General features: G+C 37.8%; 1 protein-coding gene across 1 annotated transcript in view; it reads left to right on the forward strand.

The window, feature by feature from the left end:
* The first annotated feature begins 255 nt into the window (after window positions 1–255).
* KCNIP4 (potassium voltage-gated channel interacting protein 4) overlaps window positions 256–18617 on the forward strand; it is a 605188-nt gene continuing 586826 nt past the window's right edge. The window contains exon 1 of the mRNA XM_007526450.3: window positions 256–491. Within this exon, the coding sequence (XP_007526512.1) occupies window positions 392–491 (100 nt within the window). The 5' untranslated portion in view covers window positions 256–391. The remainder of the gene's footprint in view (window positions 492–18617) is intronic.

Genomic DNA, 18617 nt, shown 5'->3' on the forward strand with positions numbered 1-18617 from the left:
AGGGTGACAATGAGGAAAGCCACGGTTATGACTGGCCCGACTCAATCTGGCTGCTACTTCCATCCTCTGCTCCAGGAGATAGAATGGATGTATTTCTCATTTGCGTCCTTTTCTCAGCCTCTCCATCCCATATCTGATCTCCTCCTCCTCCTCCTCCTCTTCTTCCTTCTTCTCCTCCTCCTCCTCCTTCCCCCCCTCCCCAGCACACTCTCTTGCTTGCTCTTTGGTTCTCTTTCTCTCTCTCTCTCTCTCTCTCTCTCTCTCTCTCTCCTCTCTCCTCCCCTTCTCCTCTGGCACTAGCCTTCTTAATGTAGTTTAATGGCTTTACAAAGAAAGCTAGGCAGAAGAGCACTTCTCACTGGCTGTGGTTGGACCATGACCTAGCCCAACCATGAACTTGGAAGGGCTTGAAATGATAGCAGTTCTGATCGTCATTGTGCTTTTTGTTAAATTGTTGGAACAGTTTGGGCTGATTGAAGCAGGTTTAGAAGGTAAGGGAGTGCTTTTTAGTGACTTCTAAAATTTCTCTATTTTGCAATAAAGATTTCTTAAAAGTGATTATAAAAGAGGTACCTTCTAAGAGATCAGTGAAATGTTACTCTGGGGTGGACATGAAGAGAGACTGTTTTTTTTTTTTGTTGTTGTTGTTGTTGCCCCACCCCCACCCCCCAGGGTAGAGGAGTTTAATAAAATAAACTTTTTGTAAGTTTCATTAATGCTTTCCCAGTGAAGAGCATTGGAACTATAAGAAACACTTTGAATCAAAATGTGAGAATCAAAACTGAGGTAATATAGGCTTTGTGACGAATATGTCTGCTTCTAGGGAAAACATTTAGTTCACATTTATGTTATTGGTATCCCCTTTTATTGTATCCGCAAATCTTGTTTAGATCTGTTGAGAGGTCCACTTGCTTCTTGCTGTGTAAATGCATTCATCAGACAGAACTGGGTAAACATTTACTATCATGTCCTGTGCTTTAAGCTTATCTTTGGAAGTATTAAGAACAGTGCCTATTTTACATCCCAACAGAGTCTCAAGGAGAGAATCTCCAACTCACAAAACAGTATTTAGCTGAGATTCTATACAGTCAATTGCTTTTATTTTTATTAAGACTGACTGTTTACCTTCATCAAAGTCTCAGTCTCCTTGTCTCCAGGATAATCACTCCCCCCCCCAAAGACTAAAGTGCGTGCATACTTGTACTTGCCTTTTCCTGATTTGAATGTTGCCCCAGGAATCTATGTATCTGCAGATGACTGTTTTCTCTCTCTGTTCAGAAACACTCTGAGAGTGTTTGCATACTGCCAGCTATTGTTTCTGAAAACTTGTCAGAGCGCTTCCCAAAAAACATCCCTAGATGCTGTTGGGTGTAGTTTGTGCCATGATGAATCCTCCAGCTCCAACTTTTTCAGTTAGAGTGAAAATGCATATTGTTCATAAACATATTTACCCTCACAACTAATCCACTCTTCCAAAGAATGACTGCCTCATGTGACAAAATTAAGAGTGTATTTACAAATAGCCAGTGCCAGGTTACAGTAAGTGTGTCGCTCTGATGTAGATTTTCAGAAACCTACATTCTAACATCCTGGGTTGGGGGGGTGAGAGTAAGATACAGGGTCTGTAGATGTAATTTTGAAGTGAAGTTTGTATGATGTGGTTTTTTGTTTATTTGTTTCAATCTGTGGCTGTTTGTGTATTTCTAAAAAGTGAATATATTCTAAATGTTGGGAGTGGTGATTGCTCTTTAAAAATTGGCTTTCTCTTGTGCAGTGTCATGAAACCATAGATTTGGCTCGTTTCTCTGTTCACTTGTGTATAGTATTTTACCTGGTGAATGTGACTGGGACCTCTTCTTTTGATGTACTGGATTTTTGTTTTTACTATTACAAAAGACCGTCAGATAATATGGAATGTTGGTGATATTTTTAGTTATGCTGAGGGACTTGTTCTACTATATTCATGGATGACTTATGGTTGTTCTCCAAACTTTTGTTGAGAGCTTTTACTCTAGATTTTGTGATGAAAGCTACTATAGTCTGGTTTTGTTTTTCTCAAATGAGGATTCATCTTTCTCCTAAGGACTGCTAACCTTTATAAAGCTTATTATTCTTATTATTAGTAGTAGTAACTTTCCATATAACTTATCTTCAAAACTGATCATTTTGTGCAGAATTTCTTTCCTGTTCGATTCCAGCATTTTCAAGACCAATGCTGTGCTAAACTCTCTAAGGGAGAGTTTCAGAAACTTCAGGAAAAAAATCAGATTTGATTTCAGATATTTTAGAAAGTATTTTTAAATGGTAGAATGTCATTGGGAGGAAGTATTTAAGTATGTGTCATGTGGACAAGTTGATAGAAGCAAAGAGCCATCATGCTTGCCATTTTGAAGTTTGTGTAAGACGCATCAGCACACCTTCAAAACAAGATTTCAGTTGGCTGTGGACTTTGTCTGTGGAGAAATTAAAAAAAAAAAAAAGAAAAGAAAATGAACAGATGGGAATTTATGACTCTTTGATCCACAGTTTGAATACATAAAATGAGCACACTTGCAAATCCCAGCCTATTTTATTTTTTATTCATGGAAAGGGTTAACAAGATTTCATATCAAAATAGCATCTTCATTAATTTTCTGAAGCATTCTTAGAAACAAGCACAGATCCTCGTTTCATTAAAATTTGCCTTCATGTTGGAGTGGATGATAATGATTTCTTTCATCTTTCTTCTTTTTGTCTGCAAGTGTCCTATTAAAGAAATTTGAGTATTAAGCAGGACAATTGGATGCAAAGCTAATGTCTTATGAAAGTGATTTTTGTTTTTTTCCTAAACAAACCTAATCTGAATTTTAAGTGTTTTTTCAGAATATAGTTTCACTTTTTGTATTATTGTATATGCAATATGCATATTGTACTCAAGGACATATATCATACTGTGGCTGCAAAGTGTAATATTATCTTGCTTTATATATGTATAGAATAAATGTATTTCAAAATAAATCACTAACTCAAAACTGAAATATTTGTATTGCTTATCTTTAAGTAATTTTTGACTCCGTTCTTTGTAGAAAACTAGCATTTGGGTCCTGGATATTCTGGGGTTTTCCTTTATAGTCTATAAACTTAAACAGAGAGACCAATGACATATAGTGCAAACAGAATAGTTACAAGTGATATTTTTAATATGATAAAATGAAGAAATAAGAGGTATATAGATTCTTAGCACCTCCTCTGCCACTTTTGAACCTCTTTAATATTTAAAATGACAAACTGGGACTTGACAATCTTCATGGATTTTTTTTTAATATCAGCCCTCCTATGGGTCTATTGGATAATTAAAATTTGATGATTATATAAAACTTGACCTTTCTTAGGTACCAGTGGCCTACTTTAGAATTGATAGGGACTGTAGCTGTTAAAGTAATCTTCCCTCCTCTCTCATAGTGGGATAAATCATCAAACCTCAGGGAATTTTTATTGTATTTCAAGGGAACAGAGGAATGTCCTTTCCTATAGCTCTCAAATTTGACATTGGGGCTGCTATTTTTGGAAACCATATGATTGCTTTTATGTTTAAATCTTGCACAAAGTACCAATAAAAATAAACAAATAATGTTATAATTGATAAATATTTGAAACTTAAGTCAACTTTTGTTTTGTTTTTTCTTTTGTAGTTCCACTATACTCCAGGAAGTCTTCTAATAAAAGTAACCTTACTATCAGATCAGTATACTAATAAGAAGCTAGAAAAACAAAATAAAAAATGAACAAAGTTTTGAAGGTAATACACAATACTGAGGTTTTATAATTCACAGGCTCTTCCAATTTTGTAATTAGAAAGGACATTCCAGAATTAGGCTGATTTTGAATATTCCTCAAACCTTGCACAACAAATTGATGCTTTCCCAGCTTTGAAAGTGAAAGTGGATTTCAGTTAATACATTCCAGGAGAAAGTGAAAACAATTTTTAATGACAGTTATTTCATTATTTCTGTATGCAACACTGGGATGTGGACAGTCACTTTTCATTCAAATATGGACTAGATTATGCTGAAATAGCTACTGAATGGAGAGAAAACAGCACTAGGACCAGTTGGTGGTACAGTTGGCTAAGTGCACACATTATAGTGTGCAAGGTCCCAGGTTCAAGTCCTTGGTCCCCATCTGCAGGGGGAAAGCTTGACAAGTGGCAAAGCAGAATTGCAGTTGTCTCTCTGTCTCCTCCCCTCTCTACCTCCCCTTCTGCTCTCAGTTTCTTTCTGTCTCTGTCCAATAACAAATAAAAATAAATATGTATCAAAAAAAGAAAAGAAAGAAAAAATGACACCCTCCTTTCCACTGTCAATCTTAGTAAATGACAAAGATTCACAAAAATGAAATAACACACATATTGAAAAAAATCATTGTATTGTTATGTCTTTGAAAAAATAATGAATAAATAAATAAGATTAATCCTGTGTGGATTATGAATTATAGTTTCTTTTGTATTTAGGAATTTGACTTTTTTAGCAGATAACTCTAATGTTCTTATATAAGTTTCTTCCAGAGAACTAAACATGGTAATGACTATACAAAGATTTATGATGGGGAGCAACATCTAAATTCTACTATGCTTATTCACAGGCATGTGAATGTGTTGGATTTGTCAAGAAATTGTTCCGTGGTCCAGGAGGTGGTGCAGTGGCTAAGGCACTAGACTCTCAAGCATGAGGTCCTGAGTTCAATCCCTGGCAGCACATGTACCAGAGTGATGTCTGGTTATTTCCTCTCTCTCTCTCTCTCTTTCTCTCTCTCTCTCTCCTATATTTCTCCTTAATAAATCAATACAATCTTTAAAAATATATTTAAAAAGAAATTTTTCCAACTAGAAAACAATACCAACTGTGTGATCAATTCATGTTCTTAAATCACGGCCAAGGGAATGCAGATGACTAGAAATTTATAATTACTTCCATTTTACATAGCTTATTATAATCCATAAAGCATATTTTTAAAGTCCTCTTACCATTATAAGTTTCCAAATACAGCGAGGCACCAAATCTGATGTTTATTTGGATTATCAAATTAAAAGAGTTAGAAAGAAAAAAATATTTTTATTTATTTATTGGACAGGGACAGCCAGATATCCAGAAGGAAGGGGTTGATAGAGAGGGTGAGAGTCAGAGACACCTGCAATACTGCTTCACTGCTTGCAAAGCTTTTACCCTGTAGATGGGAACTAGGGGCTTAAACCTGGGTCTTTTTGTAACATGTGTGCTCAACCAGGTGAGCCATCACCCAGCCCCAAGAAAGAAAATTTCTAAATTACGATGCTTAATAAAGAAAAAAATAACAGTGACATTAGAAAACATAAAGTTACTATATTTTATATGATCTAGGAATGTAGTAAGAGGAATCCATACATTATTTGGCTTTCTTTACCATCTCATAATGTATCCTTTTATTTCAAGAACATTGCTATCTAATTGCAGCATGGAAGAAGGAGAACTTTATTTGTCCAGAAATTTCATTCAAAAGATCTAGAGTCATTTGACTAGATTCTAATAATAGTCTTACTTCTTAGCAGTCATGTAATTTGAGAATATGGATTTACCTCTATAATAAAGTTTATTATTAGGGCTGGGTAGACCACATGCATTCCCATGTGTGAGGACCTGGATTTTCTTCCTGTAAGGGATGGGGGACTTCAGGGGCAGTGGAGCTGTACTGCAAGTCTCAAATGCCTCTCCTTATCTCTCTTACTCTTTCCCTTTCTATCTCTGTTTTATCCTCTATAAAAAAAATGAATGCTGGCTGTGATTTGATTGTGGAGACATTTAGACACTGAACCCCAGCAATAACCCTGGAGCTATGTATATATATAATATTTATTTAATATATATTAAATTTTTGTATTTATTATATATTTAAATATATTATACGTGAAATGAAATAGTAATGTTAACATTTTATTTTTATTTAGTATTAATTGTATTCTTGCAAATGCAAACATCCAGTATGCTAATAAACTGTGTATCAAAGTATTAAACACAAACATGTACAATATTACCATAATATTGGGAATATTAAAGTAGTATTTTATTTAACTGTTGACTAATATTTGTGTCAGTTAAGTCATTCTAAGAGGTACGAATGCTTAGACCTATATAAAATAAGTAACTTGGTCCATCTTCTCTCAAACCAGAAAGTTGTAAAACTGAAATTCAAAACTTAGGTCATTCTAAAGCTGGAATTCACTTAGGTGATCAGGTTCTATATCCAAGTCCATAGTCTTGATGTCCTAGTTATTATAGCAAGATGATAATGGTAAATAATTTGATGAAGAGGAAATAGTGCTAGGTCAAGTCCCCCTTAACTTTCTCAACAAACCTCTCAAACACATTCCCTATACTCAACACTCTCAATCACTAATGTAGATTAATGGGCATAAGCATTCCTGCTATCATGCTAACTCCCTTACTCCAAAGGAGTAAGGGAGGATTCTTCAGAAATGGTTAATTTCTTTTTTTATTTTTATTTATTTATTTTTTTAATATTTATTTATTCCCTTTTGTTGTCCTCGTTGTTTTATTGTTGTAGTTATTATTGATGTCATTGTTGTTGGATAGGACAGAGAGAAATGGAGAGAGGAGGGGAAGACAGAGAGGGGGAGAGAAAGATAGACACCTGCAGACCTGCTTCACCGTCTGTGAAGCGACTTCCCTGCAGGTGGGGAGCTGGGGGCTCTAACTGGGATCCTTATGTCGATCCTTGCGCTTTGCACCACGTGCGCTTAACCCGCTGCGCTACTGCCTGACTCCCAGAAATGGTTAATTTCATCTCAGTAATTAGAGAGAGGAGAAAATTGAGTACCAGAAAGTTGAGGCAACTTAACAAATGGCTTCTTTTGATGGAATTATTCTCCTCAGAGAAAAACTATAGAGGGAGGTTTCAGTTTTTCAAAGTGTGTTGATCACTAATGCAGAGTTGTCTTTGATCAATTGAATTGGGTTCTAAACTGTTACTCTAATAAAAGAACATTGATCTCCCTTCTTGGAACTCTATAACTGAAACTTTTTTTTCATAGTCAACAATATTTAAGATTATTTATTGAGTAGCTCCCAGGTGCTGATGACTGATCTAGACAAGGGGTAATGCTATAAACAAAGAAACAATATCTCCTTGTTGCAATATGATATGATTAATTTTGAGATACAGGATGTAATTGCTACAGCATAAGGCAGAACTGTTGCTGTAGAATTCATTCTCTCTTTTTTTTCACTAAGATTTTATGTCTCTATCCTGCCCTATACTTTGCTTTAGAAGCTATAATGAGCACAGACCAAGTCCTTGTGAGACGTATGTGCATGTGGAGAAGCAAGAACATAAATTAAGCAGGAATATATTGCCTGATATTTAATTTAAACCAACTCAAAATATAGTTAGGGGACAGAACAGAAACTAGAGTGATATATATATATATATATATATATATATATATATATATGGTATAGTAATTATAGAAAGTCTTTCTGAAGTTATGACTCTTCAAATACTTGAAAGAAACAAGTGTCTGAGACTATTTAAGCCTGGTTCAAGAGAGTTCCAGGCAAAGGGATGACCAAGTACACCACACGCGCTTAACCAGCTGCGCAACCTCCTGACTCCCATGACCAAGTACAAAGAACATTTGACTAGCTTTGTGTTTCTTTTTTTAAAAATTAATTTATTTATTTAAGAAAGGAGACATTAACAAAATCATAGGATGGGGGTGTACAACTTCACACAATTCCCACCACCCAATCTCCATTCCCCATCCCCTCCCCTGATAGCTTTCCCATTTTCTATCCCTCTGGGAGCATGGACCCAGGGTCATTGTGGGTTGCAGAAGGTGGGAGGTCTGGCTTCTGTAATTGCTTCCCTGCTGAACATGGGCATTGATCCATACTCCCAGTCTGCCTCTCTCTTTCCCTAGTAGGGTGAGTCTCTGGGGATGCAGAGCTCCAGGATGCATTGGTGGGGTCTTCAGTCCAGGGAAGCCTGGCCGGTAGCCTGATGGCATCTGGAACCTGGTGACTGAAAAGAGAGTTAACATATGAAGCCAAACAAATTGTTGAGCAATCATGGACCCAAAGCTTGGAATAGTGGAGATGAAGTGTTGGGGGCTACTCACTGCAAACTGTAGTGTACTTCTGCTTTCAGGTATATATTTGATCTAGTTTATGGATACCTGTGAACATCTGGAACCTGGTCTATATCTAGGTTTTGGGACTTTGTTAGGAAGTGAACCACCTGGGATGGAATTAGAGAATACTATGAAAGGAAAGATCTCACCTGAGTGATGAAGCTGAAGGGTTGTCATTCTACACCTGAAGTATCTGGACACAGTCTGAAGTGAAGCATGCTGGGGTGGCACTCATTGTATTAATTAGGTTCTGATCAGCGGATGCAATATTATTTTATAAGAATTGGGAGAAGCATACGGGAAAGTGGACCCTACCCTAGGGTCCCAGGACTGGGGGAAGTTTAGGCTCTATAGTGGAGATGTGAGTTTCCTGCTGTCTTAGGGTTCGAGAAGACAATGGATAGTTACTGTTATCATCACATTATTTGGTAATTGGGTTAGCTTTGGAAAAGTCCCTTTGTTAAACATACAATCAATTTTCCCCCCTCTCATATTAATTAAATAGTGATTTATATTACCACAATTTAATTTGTGTGTACATAAACACCATTCCCATCACTAAAAGATTGTGTCCCATACCACCCACCCACCCCCACCCACCCCCCGCCTGGCCCAGGAAGACTCATTCATGTCCACCCTACCGCTCACCACAGGGTTTTTACTTTGGTGCCCTACTTTCAATTTAGTCAGATCCTGCCTTTAGTTTCCCTTTCTGATCTTCTTTCTCAACTTCTGTTGATGAGTGAGATCATCCCATACTCATCTTTATCTTTCTGACTTAGCTCACTTAACATAATTCCTTCTAGCTCTGATATACCCCAAGGACTCCATAACACCCAACCAAAAAGATGTGTGTACTCCTATGTTCATAACAGCACAATTCATAATAGCTAAAACCTGGAAGCAACCCAGGTGCCCAACAACATATGAGTGGCTGAGAAAGCTGTGGTATATATACACAATGGAATACTATGCAGCTGCTAAGAACAATGAACTCAACTTCTCTGACCCATCTTGGTCAGAGCTAGAAGGAATTAGCTCTGTGTTTCTTATCCTGAAGCAACACCGGGTAGTTAAGATAACTAGAGCAGAGTGAGTCTAGCATTGGGTAGAGTGGTAAAGTGGAAGGCAGTGGAGGGGAGGCCAAAGTCACATAATGAGGGCATAAGAAGACTTTGCTTTTAGTCTTTATTTACTAAGCAGTCACTGTAGGATGAAGATGGAAGTTTCCACAAGTTTTGAATACCACTTTATATTGTCTGACCTAATCTCTACAGGGCTTCTATTTCAATGGAACTCTTTGCCTTGACCCAGATAGCTGTGAAGATATTGATTCACTACCCTTTGTCAGACCTCCCTTATCTGGAACAATAGTTTGTTCTTCCTATGGAAAATGCCTAATATATGCCCAAGTTAAAATATTCCTTTACACTTTATAAAGCAATAATTTCCCCTCTCTCCTGCCACATCTGCTGATTGAGCTATTCTAGTCAATTTTTTTAAAACTTTATTTTTATTTGCTAGAACAGAAAGAAATTGAGATTAAGGGAGAGCTAAGGAGAGACAGAGAGACACCTGCAGTCCTGCTTCAGCACTTTGAAGTATCTCCCCTGTAGGTAGGTCCTTATACATGGTAATACATACACTTAGCCAGGTATGCCACCACCAGGCAGCGGTAGTTCTAGTCTTCACATAAAGAGGAGGTTTTAAGATCCTAGGATATAACTTGTGAATTGCCTTCATAAGACTATTTTAGAGAAGGCATTAAAATTAAATATTATACTTTGAGCACCCACAGTGAGAGAATGTTATGATAGTGGATGCAAAATGGCAAATTTCACAAAAGTAAAACCGTGTTTTCTTTTCTATAACTTCTTCCCAACACATTAATTTAAAAGATAAGTATTTAAATTGGATATTAACTAGAGAATACTGCATTTAAGTTTCAGATATTTGTACTCATACATTTTTTTGCTCGTTTTCCAACTAGAAGGAACCAGAATGATTACAATCCAACCCCCTCATTTTAGGAGTAAATTGAGGCCCCAAAAGGTTAATTGACGTGTTAGAAATGACAAGACTAATTGGTCACATTAGATACTATAATAATTGCATCATCTATGATAGAGTGATAAATTAGATTCTAGGTGACGAGGTAATAATTTTATACATTTGTAATATCTTCTTTTTAAAAGATCTATAAAAGTAATCTTTATTAGTCATAATTACAGAAATACTGGTTATTTGCTTAAGAGGATATAATGAGCATTTTTCACCATACTTATATTTTCTAGTTTTATGGCTTATACCCAGGAAAACAGCAGGGAGGGAATTATCAAGCCCAGAGACAAAAGCAAAGGTTCTGGTGGTATATGAAAAAATATGTTGACTAGGGGTGATGACAAAAACAACTTTTGGTTGACTGGGAAATTAGGGTCCAGGTCTTATTGTTTGGGTCCACAGCAGTGAAGACACACAGAGTCAAAACTTAAATCCCTGGGGTCCAGAGAGGGATCACATGAAAATAGGAGTGGGTATTCAAGGAAGGAATTCCCTAAGCTAATGTGCAAGAAGATGACATCAGACAGTAATGACTCCAATAGCAGATGGATGTGTCTAAACCCATTGGTAGGCATATTCTAGGTACTTTGGTGAGTACCGTACATACCTTGTGCTTCTTTAATATGTAAATATGTAAGTAAAATTTCCCCATTTAATTTTGTATGTATTATTATTTCACTCATGATGTTTAGAGGCTTAGCTAAATTATTTGACATATATATCCTTCCCCCACCCCTACACACACACACAAAAAATTGTGAGCTTAGAAAATCTTGCCTTGGGAGTCTGGGCAGTAGCGCAGCGTGTTAAGCACATGCAGCACAAAGTGCAAGGACCTGAGTAAGAATCCTGGTTCGAGCCCCAGGCTCCCCACCTGCAAGGGAGTCACTTCACAGGCGGTGAAGCTGGTCTGCAGGTGTCTATTTTTCTCTCCCCTCTCTTCCCCTCCTCTCTCCGTTTCTCTCTCTCCTATCCAACAAGGACAGTAACAATAACTACAACAATAAAAAAGGGCAACAAAAAGGAAATAAAATAAATAAATAAATAAATATTAAAAAAGAAAATCTTATCTCTCCTGGCATAATTAAAGTTCATAGATAAGAAAAAAGAAATTAAGATTCGCACTTTATGACAGGAAACTGGATAGGGGACTGTCACTATAGGTTCTCATGATTCTACCTTAGCAAAGTCGCTACAAGATCATCAGGTAACATGATATTTCCAGACCTTACAGACTATGGGGAAAGATTTAACCCTGTTCCCCAAGATCTGATTAAGGAACTTGTGTTTAGGCCTATAGAAAAATCCCAGGGGCTAGTATGGATCAAATGGCCAATGTCCATAACCAACAGAGAAGCAAAACTAAAACCAGAACTCCTTCCTTCTGAACCCTAAAAATCATTTTGGTCCTTACTCTCAGAGGAAGGAAATAATAAGGGAAGATGACCAGAGGGCTCTGAATCTCAGTTCCACCAGGACCTGAAGCATTTGTTACCAGGAATCTTTCTTTGAATACCATCACTAGAGGGAAGAGAATCTAAAAAACCCCAGAGGAAGTCAGGCAGAGTTTTGTTTATCTGAGAGGGAAGAGGAAAAAAGTGAAGACATTCTTAAAGTAGTAATAGGTATAGGTGTGACTTAGAAAGGAAGTGAAGTCAGGACCACTGTACTAAATAAAAATAATTACCCCATATCTGTAACCTTGGGAGAGTTATTACAGTTTCCATTGGAGGTAGGTGGGAACACAGAATTTTGGTGGTATCCATGGTGTGGCATGCCCCTATTGTCTTGTAGTTAGCACGATGGCTATATGGAGAGGAAAAGCTTCATAGCACACACAATCTGGACTTAAATCCCAAATGTAACTGACTTGACATATTTGAGATTTAGTTCCATCAGACACAAGTTGCTCATTGTGAAAAATAATAGGAATTGATAGTACCCTGATCTAATAACTGTTAGAAACCATGCAAAACCCCTGAAGGACAGTGGTCCTGGAAGAGGTGCAATGGATAAATTGTTGGACTCTCAAGTATTAAGTTCCAAATTTGGTCCCCAGTAGCACGTTGCCAGAGTGATATTCTCTCTCTCTCTCTCTCTCTCTCTCTCTCTCTCTCTGTGTGTGTGTGTGTGTGTGTCAAAATTTATTTTTTTAAATGCCATGTAGGACAAAGACTAAGTAATGAGGCCAGAATGAATGCCATCTGTGATTAATTTAACATTTATTTTATACATGATTAGCTAACTATATGCTGTAGACTTTGAATTCCAACTTAGAACTAACTATGCTGGTGCTTTTACTCCTTTTTATTTATGACCAATGAATCTTTTCCTATTCACAGGTATGACTTCATTAGTCCACTTGTCTTTCACTTACTGGGCTCCTGTAGCCTGTTGTGCTAAGTGCTGGGGGTGTGACAGAGGAGAAAATGCTGAGATTGCTTCTATTATGAAGGAATTGTCCTTGGTTGCAGTAGAGACTCTCCTTGCATTGCATGCTAGAGGACATGGGTGTGGATATTCATAATGGAAAATTCCAAGATGTTGTTTCTGTTTGTTTACTTCTTCAGGCTAATATGAAGAAAGATGAGGTGAAATGTATTTGTAGGAACTGGGAACAGTTAAGGATGCTTTAAGTGAGCAAGCATAGCATAGTTTTTAAAAAGAATTACCTGTGCTGGGGGAAGTGAATTTATTGAGCAAATGTGAGATTTTTGAGGAGTGTTTAGTACCCATTTGATATCAGGAATCAAAATTGTAAAAGAAAACTTATCCCCTATTCCTGTTGTGTAAACATTTTCTTGTGGATACATTACTTCAAAATAATTATTGCAAAAGATATTCCAAAAGAAGGGCAGTATGTAGCAGATAAGAGGACAAAGATATGCAGAAGCATTAGGGGCACTGCTTTATATAACCACCAAATCAGCAATATCTATCAGCCCAGTCTACAGTAGTTAGATGTAGAGCCACAGAAGACTGGAAATTAAACCTTTTGCGAACTGTCTTCTCTATCTCAAACTATGTAATAAGGCCGAGACCAGTAGGTAAAATATTTTTCCAGCTGTGTGCCCATAATGGTGTGCTGTAAATCAAAATAACTGATAAAATTTGCACAGTGAGAGGGTCCAATGGAGTGTTAGATAAATTCCTTCAAGGTGTATAGTTATTTCATAAATGGAATAAAATTCAAATACAATAAGGGCAGTTTGCTATTTAAATTCTGAGTGTCAAAAATAGGCTCATATTTTCTATCACATATTTTAATAGGAATTCAATTTATGCCTGCAACACTTAGTCACCATATCTTAGTTATCTCTTGAAGAGTTGGAGATGTGGTAATTAGATCTGGTGCCCTAACTTTCCAAATATGTGCTCAGTGATTACTAAAATCAATTAGGTGAGGTAATTTTGTATCTGCACATGTATTTGTACATAAATGTATCTCTATTGACATAAAATAGATTCAAAGATACAGAATATATATATATATATATATATATATATATATATATATATATATATATCAGGAAATTTTTCTGTTAATATCTGTTAAACTTGCTGATGAAGTCCAATTCTTTTATTTATTTATTTATTTTTTTACCTCCATGCTTATTGCTGGGGCTTAGTGGCTGCACTACAAATCCACTGCTCCTGGAGGCTGTTTTTCCCTTTTTGTTGCCCTTGTTGTTGATTGTTGTTGTTATTACTGTTGTTGTTGATGATGATGATGTCATTGTTGGATAGGACAGAGAGAAATTGCAAGAGGAGGGGAATACAGAGAGGGGGAGAGAAAGACAGACACCTTCAGACCTGCTTCACCACTTGTGAGGTGACCACCCCTGCAGGTGGGGAGGCGGGGGCTCCAACCGAGATCCCTATGCTGATCCTTGTGTTTTGTGCCACATGTGCTTAAGCAGGTGCGCTATGGCCAGGCCCTTGAAGTCCAATTATTGATCCTCTTGAAACAAGACAAGTACAGATTCTTTGGGGAATAGAATTATCTTTCACCAGAACTCAAAAGGACACTTACAGAAAATGAAACTACACTGTGGCTGGGTGTGTCACACACCGCCCTTTGAAATGAAAAAAAAAAAAAAATCCCAACTGCAGTCTCTGTTCTAATAGATACATGATTTCAAGCAAATTTACTAAATGATCCCGACCCACTATTTCTTCCCCTCAGAAAATACCTTCAACTGGGTCTACCTAAGGGATAATTATCTAAAAGAATGTATTAGGGGGTAGCACAATTTATTAGAGGGATATTTAATAAGCATTTAACAGAATAAACACTTTTGGCCCAGGAAAATATTTTTAGATCTTTTTTTAAAAAAATTTTATTATCTTTATTTATTGGATAGAGACTGCCAGAAATTGAGAGGGAAAGGGGTGATAGAGAGGGAGAGAGACAGAGAGGCACCTGCAACACTACTTCACCACTCGTGAAGTTTTCCCCTTGCAGGTGGGGACTGGGGGCTTGAACCTGGGTCCTTGTGCTCAACCAAGTACGCCACCACCCAGCCCAATATTTTTAGATCTTTCTGGTTCTGACTCAGCAGGGAGATTTAAGTTCTTAAATGTTCATGACCTGCACTCTCTCTCTTTGAGCTTGAAAGGCCTTGTTTTGTGTTTTTGTTGTTGTTATTAATGTCGCTGTTGTTTGTTTTTTCCTCCAGGCCACTGCTTCTGGTGGCCATCCTCTACCCCCCCCCCCCCATTTTGTTGGGTAGGACAGAAAGAAATTGAGAGAGGAAGGGGAGAGAGAAAGAGAGACACCGACAGATCTGCATCAGTGCTTGTGAAGTGTCCTCCCCACAGCTGGGGAGCCAGGGATTCTTGCATGGGTCCTTACTTAGTATTATGCATGCTTCACTCCCCCTCTTGTAGCTTTCTGACTGATTCCTGTCTTTCCCAACCTGCTGTCCTTCCTATACTTTGAGATCCTCCCTTTGCTTGGGCTTCTGCCTCACCCAATGGCAGGCTTTAATCTCTCTTAGTCAGGCTTTATTCTGAATTAATTAACATTGGCAAATTCCAGTATGCAGAAAAGTTGCTCAGAATTTAATTCTTAAGCTAAAGGATTCAATTTATATTTTTTTAATTTTTTAAAATTAATTTTCCCTTTTGCTGCCTTTTAAATTGTTTTTGTAGTTATTATTGTTGTTGTTATTGATGTCATCCTTGTTAGACTAGAGAGAAATGGAGACAGGAGGGGAAGACAGAGAGGGGAAGAGAAAGATAGACACCTGCAGACCTGCTTCACTGCCTGTGAAGCGATTCCCTTGCAGGTGGGGAGCCTGGGGCTCAAACCTGGATCCTTACTCTGGTCCTTGCACTTCCTGCCACATGTACTTAACCTGCTGCGCTACCACCCAACTCCCCCAGGATCAACTTTCTAAAGCTTGTATAAAATAATGACCACTTTTTAAAAAATAGCACATGCTCATAAACCAGGCTGATTGATTTTCCCTGCATTCAGTCCAGTTTGGAGCCCCATGGGAGGCACCAAAGCACCAGAGCAAACTCTTATACTGAGATATCTCTCCCTCTCTTTATCTGAATAGAAAAAAGAAATTGCTCAGGACTGGTGAGTGGGTGCATATGTGAGATTCTGGCTCTGCAGAGAAATGAAATACAGTGTGAGAGGAGACCAAACACTCAAGTATTCCACTCTTTGTTTGTTCTTTTGTTTTGTTTTCCTTAAGCAGAGCACTATTCAGCTCTTGTTTCTGGTGGTGTAGAGGATTGAATTTGGGAGCTTTAGGCATGAGAGTCTGTTGGCATAACTATTATGGTATCTCTCACATTCTTTTTTGTGTAATTTTTTTTGGGGGGGAGGGAGGTTTGTTTTGTTCATTACTTTCTGAACTGCCCACATATAGCAATGCTTATTTAGCTGTTTTTCAAAGTTACCATTTATTTACTTTAGATAAAGACAGAGAAGCAAAGAAGCAGCAGAGAGAGAGTAAAGGAGACTGCAGTAGTGACATTTTCTTCAATGCTATAGGGGACGGGCTTGAACCTGGGTCATACAAATGGCAAAGCAGCACACTATCTAAGTGAGCTATTTATTTCACTTGCCCTTGAGGTTACTTTTAAAAGAAAATAGATTTCAATTTGAAATGGTGCATTTTCCCCCAGCAGAATAATCAGCACTGTATCCAGTGATCTATAGTCATTTATTTATCAATTAAAATGAAACATAAAGCCAGAGAGATAGCTTATTCATGGGGGTACATGGCTTGCCATAGGCAGTGCTTAGGTTAGAACCCTGACAGCATATGGGAGGTGTGATGGTATCAGAGGAATCTCCAGTGTTTTGCTGTCTCTCCCTTTCTGTCTCTTTCAGTTTATCTATGTGAATTTTAAAAAGCAGCTTAGCCCCATCATATCTGCTTGGGAATCTCAGGACTCCCTGACTAAGGCCCCAGCTGATGAGGTGGCCTGATAGTGACTAAAGAGTCATCATTAAAGTAGCTAGTCACTTGCTCTTATTCAGCTTTTGCAGTCCTTGCTTTGATAAGGTTAGCTTTGGAGTGAGTGTGGGAAGTGTAATAGGAAGTAGGTGAGGAGGGTATCCAAGTCTAAGTAGACACTATTTCATTATGAACTTTTTACTGACTCACTACAGACTATTGTGTACTTTTGCTTTCAGGTATATATTTTCCCTAATATATGGATATATGTGAACATATGCCCTAGCTCATGAGACCTGGTACCATGATGCCAACCAGACATCCCTGAACCCCACCAGTGTGTCCTGGAGCCCCGCTTCTCCAGAGCCCAGCCCCACTAGGGAAAGAGAGAGGCAGGCTGGGAGTATGGATTGACCTGTCAACACCCATGTTCTGCAGGGAAGCAATTACAGAAGCCAGACCTTCCACCTTCCACATCCCACAATGACCCTGGGTCCATACTCCCAGAGGGATAAAGAATAGGAAAGCTATCAGGGGAGGGGATGAGATGCAGAGTTCTGATGGTGGGAATTGTGTGGAATTGTACCCTCTTATCTTATGGTTTTGTCAATGTTTCCTTTTTATAAATAATAATAAAAAAGGAGCTTAGAAGCTGTAAAACTACAGAGAGGAAGCAAGGCCCCAGTAGCTTACACACACACACACACACACACACACACACACACACACACACACACACGTAATCCAGAAAGCATATTTAAAATTGAAGAAATGTATATTTATTCTTATCCTTACAATAAGATACAGAAGAATCATTTTGGAACTAATGACAGACTTTTCTACTTGATGGCATTTTTTTTTTTTTTTGTCAACTTGAAGTCAAACACACTGGTTGATAAAGAGTTGACATTCTAAGGATTACTAGGTCAGGGAAGTTATCTAGGGCCCAGGATATCGATATTTTTTGTCTAAAAGCATTAATTCCCTAAAAGAGGAGCTCATTTTCTGCATCTTTGATGAGAAATTGTGGTTTTACGACTCACAGGAACAAACCATTTTACTCCACTGATGTGTTTTGCTTCGTTTCCTCTCAACGGGAAAATTGGACCGGGTGTGTGATATGTGAGTCTGGGCAGGGAAGAGAGGAGTAGGCAGCTTGGCAATTCGTGTTTCCTTCACTTCTGAGCTTCAGTAATTTTCTTTCTCAAGTAGCATCTTGCTTGTGTCTGATTGGGCATCATTCATGCGAAAACTTAGGTAAGAGTTATTTAATATGAGGAACAGATTAGAAGGGAAGGAATGAAAGAAAAAAGCCCCCACCCAAAGCACAGGCAACATTTAAAACTGATGTAAAGATTCCATTAAATAATTCCCTAGCAATAAATTCTAAGTACCTCACATTTATTTACTTACTTTTCTTTCTCATTTATTGTTTTATGAAAGTTGATGCTAAGAATGATTTACATAATTTTCCTTTTCACTACTAGAATTATTCTTTAAATAATGAACATGAAGGCTAGGTTGACCTTGATTCAAGTACGTGCAATTTGGGTGAGGAAAAATAATAAAAGTAGACTGAGATTTTAGGGTATGATTTAGAATAACAGTCTATTATACTTAAAAGTTAAGTCCCCAAACCAACTCCCCCCAATTTTAGTGTCATGGAAATGACATCACATTATGTTCATATAGTCTTGTGTCTATCTACATGTAGCCACTAGTTAGTTGTCTGATCTTGATTTTCTTGTTCTAACAAATGGGAATAAGGACAATCATGACTTTCTTACAAAGAACGATGAACTAATATCATAGGTACAATGACAAGCGCAGTAGTAGAAAAATAGAAGGGTGGGGCAGGCAGTAGTGCAGCAGGTTAAGCGCAGGTGGCGCAAAGCACAGGAACAGGCTTACGGATCCCAGTTCGAGCCCATGACTCCCCACCTGCAGGGGGTCACTTCACAAGCAGTGAAGCAGGT

This window comes from Erinaceus europaeus, chromosome 3 (assembly GCF_950295315.1).
Source record: "Erinaceus europaeus chromosome 3, mEriEur2.1, whole genome shotgun sequence".
Lineage (NCBI taxonomy): Eukaryota > Metazoa > Chordata > Mammalia > Eulipotyphla > Erinaceidae > Erinaceus > Erinaceus europaeus.